A 9,460-nucleotide genomic window follows, 5' to 3' on the forward strand; every position below is an offset into this window, starting at 1 on the left:
TGCTTCCTGTGTCAGAGCGTGTTTGCTGTTGGTTCCTAAACTTTGTTCGTGTGGTAAGTTGTGTTTTATTCAACATGTTACGATGTAACTACGAACTACAGTCAGAACAACAGTCGGAACTGCTGTTCCTTTCCGTGTGACGGAGTTTGGAACGCTGTGTTAGCCTGGTTAGCATGCTAGTCTGGTTAGCCCGGAGCTCTGGTTTGCCTTGTGAGCCTGGTTAGCATGCTAGCCCGGTTAGCCCGGAGCCCTGGTTAAGCTGTTGAGCCATGTTAGCATGCTAGCCCGGTTAGCCTATGTGAGGGGTGACTCTCAGGCGGCTGCTCTCACAATGAATTCAAGTTGAAATGTGTCGTTAGTTTGAGTTGTTTGGAAGGCCCGTGGTGGGATTCAGGCGCCACGGCAGCTGGGAACAGTGCGGGACAGGGATAAGAATATAAATGGCGAAAAAAAATGCAGTATTTATTTTAATTAAATAATAATAATAATAATATATGTACGGTAAACATACTATATCCACAGAGTTAATATTGAGTAGTACTATGCATACTCGTAGTACTATGCATACTGGTAGTACTATGCATACTGGTCGTACTACGCATATTCGTAGTTCTATGCATACTGGTAGTTATGTGCATTTTAGTAGTAATAAGCATATTTGTAGTGCTATGCATACTGGTAGTACTGCTGTATGTATACTAATAGTGCTATGTATACTAGTAACTACTGTATGTAAGTAAGTAAACTACAGTAAATAATTACAGGTTGTAGCAGCATTATAGTAACACAGTATTACAGACAGTGGTACTGAGTACAGCAGCAGTAGTCTGATACTCAAGAGTGTAGTTAATGTAGTATAGTATACTATACATTATACCATACATTATAACTTATATATATATATAGTTATTATTGTTATTATTATTGTTATTATTATTATAGTTGTTGTTGTTATTATTAATATTGTTGTTGTTGGTATTATTATTGTTATTGTTATTATTTATATTATTGTTGTTGTTTACATTTACATTTACATTTAGTCATTTATCAGACGCTTTTTTCCAAAGCGACTTACAAGGGAGAATAACATTCAAGCTACATTGCGACAGAGACATTAGTGTAACAACAACATTAGTGTAACAATAAATACTGCTAGGTAGTGCTAAGTAATTGTAAGTTAGGACAGGAGGTACTCACTGAAGAGCTGGGTCTTCAAGTGCTTCTTAAAGACAGAGAGGGAGGTCCCTGCTCTGGTCGTTATTGGCAGCTCGTTCCACCAACATGGAACTACAAATGAGAATAACCTGGATTGCCGTGGCTGTATGGCCGGCAGAGCCAGGCCACGCTCATTTGATGAGCGCAGCATCGGGGGGGGCAACATGTGCTCTTACAAGGGCATTTAAGTAGGTGGGAGCATTCCCAGCAATCACTCTGTAGGCCAGCATGAGAGACTTGAACTTGATGCGGGCAGCTACAGGTAACCAAGCGGCTACAGGTAACCAAGCGGCTACAGATAACCAAGCGGCTACAGGTAACCAGTGGAGCTCGATGAGCAGCGGAGTGACATGTGCCCTCTTTGGCTGGTTGAACACCAGTCGCACCGCCGCATTCTGTATCATCTGCAGTGGCTTCACCGCACAGGCCTCAAGCCTGTTAAGAGGGCGTTGCAGTAGTCGAGACGGGACATCACCAAGGTTTGTACCAGCAGTTGAGTGGCATATTGGGTCAGGTACGGCCTGACTTTTCGGATGTTGAATAGTGCGAAGCGGCAGGACGGGGAGACGGCGGCAACATGGTCCGAGAATGTCAGTTGGTCATCAATAATGACACCTAGATTCCTTGCAGCCTTGGTAGGAACAAGAGATAGAGAGTCAATTTTAATATCAATGTTGTGATAAATACCTTGTTTGGCCGGGAGGACCAGCAGTTCTGTTTTCGCCATGTTTAGTTGAAGATGATAATCCTTCATCCATGTGGATATGTCAGCGAGACAATCCGAGATCCACGTCGAGACAGTGGGGTCGTCGGGCGGGAAGGACAGATAGAGATGAGTATCATCCGCATAGCAGTGATATGAAAAGCCATGCGAGCGGATGATGGGGCCCAGTGAGGTGGTGTATATGGCAAAGAGGAGGGGTCCCAGCACCGAGCCTTGGGGCACCCCTGTGGTGAGGTTGTGAGGCACAGACCTTGCCATATCACCCTGAACGAGCGCCCAGTGAGGTAAGATTCGAACCAGGAAAGTGCACTGCCAGATATGCCCACACTTGAGAGTATGGGCAGGAGTATGCTGTGATTGACAGTGTCAAAAGCAGCTGATAAGTCAAGCAGAATGAGAACCGAGGATTTGGCAGCAGCTCCAGCAGTTTTTACGGCCTCTGTCACAGACAACAGGGCTGTTTTGGTGGAGTGACCACTTTTGAAGCCAGATTGAAGTGTATCGAGAAGGTTGTTTCTTGACAGGTATTCTGTAACCTGTCTAGAGACCGCCCTCTCTAAGGTTTTGGAAAGGAATGGGAGGAGAGAGACCGGCCGATAGTTTTCTACTTGATTGGGATCGAGTGAGGGTTTTTTGAGCAGTGGTGCGACCCGAGCCACTTTGAAAGGAGAGGGGAAAGTGCCGAAAGTTAGGGAAGAATTAATCATATGTGTGATTGCCGGGGTGATAGTCGGTGATATGGCTTGAAGGAGGTTAGATGGGATCGGATCTAGCGGACAGGTAGTAGGACGGCTACATGTAAGTAGTTTTGATACCTCACTTTCAGCGAGGGGGGTGAAACCAGGGAACGATGAGCCTAGGGCTGGAGAAGACAGGTTGTGAGTAAGTTGCTTAGTGAATTGGCTGCTGATGGCTGCCACTTTGTTAGTAAAAAAGGAGGCAAGGCAGTCAGCAGTGAGGTTAGTAGCTGGGGGAGGTGGCGGAGGGTAAAGCAGAGACTTGAAGGTGGCAAATAACTTACGTGTGTCTGTGGCACCGTTGATCCTATCGTTGAAGAAGGCCTTCTTAGCAGTAGTGATGCTGGAGAAGGAGGAGGACAGCAGTGTCTGGTAGCTTGCAAGATCTTCAATTGTTTTGGATTTGTGCCATTTCCTCTCGCTGCTCTGAGGTCATTGCGCGTTGTCCGGAGGGTGTCAGTCAGCCATGGGTGCGACTGGGTTGATTGAGCAGGTCTGGTGGATAGTGGACACAGGCTCCAGACATGAGCTCAAGGTGGAGGAGAGAGAATCAGTGGCATCATTAACCTGCAGAGAGGAGAAAGTGCCGTGGGGCGGAAGAGAAGAGGAGAGCACAGAGGAGAAGTGGGTGGGAGACAGGCTGCGGAGATTGCTGCGGATAGTAACCATGGGTGGGGAGGTGGGGGGTTGTTTTGGTAGCTGGACATTGAAGTGGATGAAGAAGTGGTCTGAGAGATGAAGACGGGTGACCCTTGGGTTGTCCGTGGTGCAGGTCCGAGCAAGAATGAGATCAAGCTCTTTGCCAGCCTTGTGAGTCGGTGGAGTCGGGACCTGTCTTAGGTCGAATGAGCGAACCAAAGACAGGAAGTCAACCGAGCTCGCACCGTCCAAGTGGATGTTCATGTCTCCGAGGACGAGCATGGGACACTCATGCTCAGGAATTGATGACAGCGGGGTGTCAAGCTCATGTAGGAAGTCACCTAGTTGTCCTGGTGGACGGTAGATGACGACCACATAGCCTTTCACCGGAGCAGTCACCAAGACGGCGTTATATTCAAAGGAGGCAAAGTTGTTTAAAGGCAGCAGTGTGTTAAATTTCCATGTGTTGGAAATTAGCAGGCCAGTCCCACCACCACGGCCAGATGGTCTGGATGTGTGGGAGAATGTGTAGTTTGTGGAAAGTGCAGCCGGGGTTGCGCTATCTTCCGGTTTAATCCATGTCTCAGTGAGAGCAAGGAGCTCCAAGGAGAGGTGGTTGGCATGACCAGAAATGAAGTCTGCCTTGTTAACTGCAGATCGACAATTCCACAAGCAAACAGAGAAGGAGGTCTTTGCAGAAGATGTTTGCTGCAGGGACCTGAGGTTACCCGGATTGCATCGGCATATGGTATAACGAGGCTTTTTGGGTGACCTTGAAGTTGTAGAGATGCGGTAGTAGCGCATTTTGTATGGAGTGAGAAAAAGAAGGCAGGTTTGCCTTGTTCGGTGGACGTGCAGAGGTAGACGTGCGTCTTTACACAGAGCGACTACAAATGGGCCAACGCTTGAAGCTACGCTTCAAGGGCAGGACCATAAATAGGTGATAGAATACAGCTGCTCATGTGATTAGGGTTGCACCTGGCTAAGAGCACGCCCACATAAGAGACGTGTTGGTATTATTATTGTTATTATTTAATTTTTTTTGTTCTTATTATTGCTCTCTCTCCCTTCCTCAGCGTCTGACTTCTCTGTCATGGCGGGTCCTGAGCTCCTCCTGGATTCCAGCATCCGGATGTGGGTGGTGCTTCCCATCGTCTTCATCACCTTCTTCGTAGGAATCATCCGTCACTACGTCACGCAGCTGCTGCACAGCGACAAGAAGCTGCAGCTGGAGCAGGTGTCCGACAGGTGAGCCCCCCCGCTGTACAGCTCTTCCACCCGTTACTCCGTTATAAATTAAGTGGATTGGAAAGTGGATATTTTTTCTGAAATGCAGTAAAGTTTCTGAAGGTCATTGTACTTAAGTACATTCAGTAAATACACACACACACTTTACAAGTACTTTCCACCGCTGGACCGAATGTATTTATTTTTCACACTTTCTGACTTTTCAAAACACTGATTCCACTTCATGAAGCTGTTTTTAATCTTTTCTTCTCACTTCTTTCCTGTTGAATTTCTCATCCAGTTGCAATCTGCAGTTCTAAGATTTCTTTTATACAACCCCAGGACAAACAGCATTTCACTGCCGGTTTCCTGTGTGTTCTGACTGACTGACTGTTTCACCATCTGACCTGGGATGGTTGTCGTGGTAACAGTGTCTCTGCTCTCCAGTCAGGTTCTACTGAGGAGCAGAATCCTGAGAGAGAACGGAAAATACATCCCACGACAGGTGAGACAACTGTCTGTCTTATCTGCCTGACCGTTTACCTGTCTGACTGTTTGTCTGTTTACCTGTCTGCGTGTTTACATATTTGTTTTACTGTCTGGCTGTTTACCTGTCTGACTGTCTGTCTGGCTGTTTACCTGTTTGTCTGGCTGTTTACCTCTGTCTGACTGTTTGTCTGGCTGTTTCCTCAGTCCTTTGCGATGAGGAAACAGTATTTCAACGACACAGAAACTGGATTCTTCAAGAAGGTGAAGAGGAAGGTGGTTCCAAAGAACCCCATGACAGGTGTGTGTGTGTGTGTGTGTGTGTGTGTGTGTGTGTGTGTGTGTGTGTGTGTGTGTGTGTGTGTGTGTGTGTGTGTGTGTGTGTGTGTGTGTGTGTGTGTGTGTGTGTGTGTGTGTGAAATAAAACATGAAATAAAACAAAACATGAATTGGGAACCTCTGGAATGTAAAACAGTGTAAAATGAAGCTTTTTGATTCATATTTGAATGTTTGGTAAAAAGTACGTTGTAAAGCAGCACTGCATTCTGGGTGATGGTCCCCCTCTATGGTGTGTGTGTGTGTGTGTGTGTGTGTGTGTGTGTGTGTGTGTGTGTGTGTGTGTGTGTGTGTGTGTGTGTGTGTGTGTGTGTGTGTGTGTGTGTGTGTGTGTGTGTGTGTGTGTGTGTGTGTGCAGACACCAGCATGCTGACTGACATGATGAAGGGGAACCTGACCAATGTTCTACCGATGATTCTGATTGGAGGATGGATCAACTGGGCCTTCTCCGGATTCGTCATCAGTATGTCATTAAACTGCAGAATCAGTCTGTAGTGTGTGTACAGTCTGTAGTGTGTGTACGGTCAGTAGTAATGCCCTCTCTCCAGCTAAGGTTCCCTTCCCGCTCACACTGAGGTTTAAACCGATGCTGCAGAGAGGAATCGAGCTGCTTTCACTGGACGCTTCCTGGTAACACATACACATTCACACACACACACTTTCCCAGTAACATTTGTTATTTTCATCCACAGTTTACAGCTGCTTTAGCTAATTCATCGCAGCTGTGGCGGACCCTGCCACCAACCATGGAAACCGCATATAGAGCAGCACACGCACAATGCCAACACACTGAATGTCTGTTTCTTATAAAGTACCAGATAAACAAAGGACGACATGTGACGGATTACCACTTTAATGTGTGTTGACCAGGGTGAGCTCGGCCTCCTGGTACTTCCTCAACGTGTTTGGACTGAGGAGCATGTACACTCTGATCCTGGGACAGGACAACGGTCAGTAGCACCTGCAGCACCGCTGGACGGGTTGATTGGTTGATTGGCTGGTTGATTGATTGGCTGGCTGGCTGGCTGGCTGGCTGGTTCACTTTGGATGATACGATTGAATTCTATTGTTTCGATTTCTGATTGATTTGAAAAGCTGTTGATTTTCAATGTGGTACTGAAGTCAGCAACAACTTCCCTCTGAAAGGAAACCACCACAGTCGCTCATGAGTTGAAGTTCACTTTTACAACTCCATCAGTTTATTATTTCTATTTGTTTTCAGCCGCCGACCAGTCGCGTGTCATGCAGGACCAGATGACGGGCGCTGCCATGGCGATGCCCCCCGACCCCAACAAGGCCTTCAAGGTCAGAGGTCATATAGGACAAACACCTCCCACTGTTCAGACTGTTCCTAGAACCAGAACATTTCTAGTAGACACGTCTCTTCCAATAGGAATATTATACAGTTGAATGTATAGTCATGGTCTAAGGTTTTGAAGGTGATGACTAAATGATGAATAAATACAATAATAAATATATTTGCAGGCAGCAATACACGGGGTCCTTTCAGTCGTGTTAGGTATGTATTACAGTTTTCCGAGGTTCCGTGTTTTACCAATTACCATCGCTCCTGGATGATTCAGTGCGGACACAAAAGAAAAGGTTGCTTCCTCCAAAGGTTCTTAGAACTTCCTGTGGTGTGAAAACATCTCCTTTGAACATTTTTAGTTTTCAGGGTTTTGTGAAACGCAGCACGAGTTACAGTTTTTCCAGTTTCCTTAGAACGCAGCGCCGGCTCAAGCTGTCTGTCTGCGCGGGTTGTCTGCGAACGCTTTGCAGTCCGCAGGGCGCAAGTCGCCGGAGGGGGATGAGTTCCGAGAGACGAAGCTTGGACTTATAGAACTGGGGATGATGATGATGATGTCACAAAGCGCCCCGCCCCTCAAACTTGTCAGGTTGCACCAACGTTCTTCTACTTCCAATAAAGTAACCTTCACGGTTCTGCTGTTGTTGCGTTCAAGATACTTTTAGCTCGAAAAATAAATTCGATTAAATAAAAAATAAACGCTGAGCAATAACAATAATGTAATTGTCACAAAAATATTTGGCCTGTCAATCAATTGAAATATTGAATTGCAATGAATCAGACATTTTTCATATGTTCAAAATGTAGCTTCAAAGGATATATTTCAATATTCTTATCAACATGGCAGTGGACAAACGTTTGCTTTTTGTATGTTAATTGAAAATAAATGAACCCAAAGCAATGATAACTATTGTCCAGAAACCCAAGGTGCTGTGTTTAGCATAAAATAATTTGCTCAAATCATAACAAGGAAAACGCAAGTCCGGTATCTTTTTTTTGTCCTTATTTTTCACTTTTAACTTTTTCTCCAACACACATTGTGTGGATCTCTTTCCATCCTATGGAAATCGTTCTTATCTGCAAGACGGTGCCAAACCTCATTTATTCAAGGGAACAGCAGCTCTCACTGCCCGGGGCCCAAACGTTCACCCCGTGGCGGAGGAGCGTCCCAGTGCGCTCCCACCGTATGAATCAATAAATCCATGTAAGCGTCTGGAGTGTTGCCGTGTTACCGTGGAGCAGTAAACGACGCTGCCTGTAGATCTTGTGGATCCTCACCTGGGCAGCTAGCTCCTCCGTCTTGTTGGCCAGCGAGCGCACGTTCCCCATCGCTACCGACAGAAGCTTGGGTGTGTAACTCCACCGTTTTGCCGTTAGCTTAGCCTTAGCTTAGCGTCAGCTGTGCAGCCATGGAGGGGGAGTCGCCCTCTTCATTCACATCGGGTGGTGCAACCCAGGACATCTGCAGTCGGGAGGTGGAGCTGCTGGCGGTCGGCGCAGGTAGTTGTTGCATTGTTGTTTGTTTACATCCCTCCACGGGCGCGTGCAGAGACGCCGTGGGACGTCATCCACTCCACTGTCGCTAGGCTACAAACACAACACGTGTCGGTGCCATCTTCACTACAGGTGGAGCAAACGTTCAAAATAACACAGCTTGCTTTGACATTTGATATATTAGTAATATATATACTGTGTGTGTGTGTGTGTGTCCTCCCTCCAGAGTGAGTGGGAGGCCCTGGAGATCGTGGAACACAAGTGGGCGCTGGAGAACGTGGAGGAGGAGCTGATGTCCAGAGACCTGAACTTGGGAGCGGCCTTCAGCCAGGAGCTCCGCTCGGCCATGTTCTAGAAGACAGGAGAAGCCCGACCCAGAGGACTCGAGAACCTGAGGGCTCTGGAACGCCCAAGGTCCCGACCATCGTAGAACCTTCCAACTTCTAGAACCTCTCACATCCACAGACCATCAGACATGAATCCGGAACACTGCCGACCCAAAAAGGTTCTGGACCTTCCCGGATCCAGGAAACTCCAGAACCATCCTGTTCTAGAAATCCCGGTTCCAAAAGCCGTAGAGCTTCTAAAACCTCAGGATCCAGAAGAACGTAGAACCTGAAGGATCTACAGACCCTGCCCCCTCAGATCCAGAAGGAGCCTGGACACTCGTGGTTCCGACAGCAGAGTTCCATGCTGTTCAAGGACAGGAGCTGGAGGTTCTGGAGGTTCTGAGGCGCTGCCTTCTGCTCCTTTTGTTTGGTCTAGAACAAATTGTCCCGTTCTACGGTGCTCATTATTCAGATCCTTTCACCCGTGATTGATTTGATTTGTTTGTTTGATTTGTTTGGTTGATTTAGTCTTGTTGTTCACTTTAGTGTGTTGTGCGTTCTCACTGGAACCCTCTGATGGTTCTAAGCCTCCAGGAACCGACTGAAAAACATGAGCAGAGCTGCAGGGTCGTCACTTCCTGTTGTTCATTTCCTGTAAAAAATAATATATTTATTGTTGGAAACATCGGCCGAGAGATTAAATCTATAAAGTGTCAAATGATTTAGATCCTGCTGCTTGATCAATCGTTTCAGCCACAACCTCACATACACTGTTTACACCTCATATACAGTTTACACCATTTCTACACCTCATGTACACCATTTACACCATGTTTACACCTCATGCACACTGTTGACACCATGTTAAAACCTCATATACACTGTTTACACCATGTTTACACCTCATGTACAATATTTACACCATGTGTACACCTCATATACACTGTTTACACCATGTTTACACCTC

At 46.6% G+C, this 9,460-nt stretch overlaps 1 protein-coding gene across 1 annotated transcript; it reads left to right on the top strand.

Annotated features, from left to right (window-relative positions):
* LOC307241680 (ER membrane protein complex subunit 3) lies at positions 1-9,220 on the top strand. Its single transcript, XM_080015876.1, has 9 exons — positions 1-53; positions 4,392-4,563; positions 4,990-5,047; positions 5,236-5,329; positions 5,723-5,827; positions 5,913-5,994; positions 6,235-6,314; positions 6,587-6,669; positions 8,391-9,220. Exons 2-9 carry the CDS (start codon positions 4,409-4,411, stop codon positions 8,517-8,519), a joined length of 786 nt encoding a protein of 261 aa, XP_079872002.1. The 5' UTR covers positions 1-53; positions 4,392-4,408; the 3' UTR covers positions 8,520-9,220.
* Positions 9,221-9,460: the final 240 nt, after the last annotated feature.

This window comes from Zeus faber, assembly GCF_960531495.2.
Source record: "Zeus faber genome assembly, chromosome: 15".
In the NCBI taxonomy this organism is placed as follows: Eukaryota; Metazoa; Chordata; class Actinopteri; order Zeiformes; family Zeidae; genus Zeus; species Zeus faber.

Excerpts from the sequence above, each read along its gene's own strand:
- LOC307241680 (XM_080015876.1), top strand. The coding sequence starts at position 4,409 with ATGGCGGGTCCTGAGCTCCTCCTGGATTCCAGCATCCGGATGTGGGTG. Across the intron at positions 6,315-6,586 it reads GATCCTGGGACAGGACAACG|CCGCCGACCAGTCGCGTGTC; the intron begins GTCAGTAGCACC and ends ATTTGTTTTCAG. Across the intron at positions 6,670-8,390 it reads ACCCCAACAAGGCCTTCAAG|AGTGAGTGGGAGGCCCTGGA; the intron begins GTCAGAGGTCAT and ends TCCTCCCTCCAG.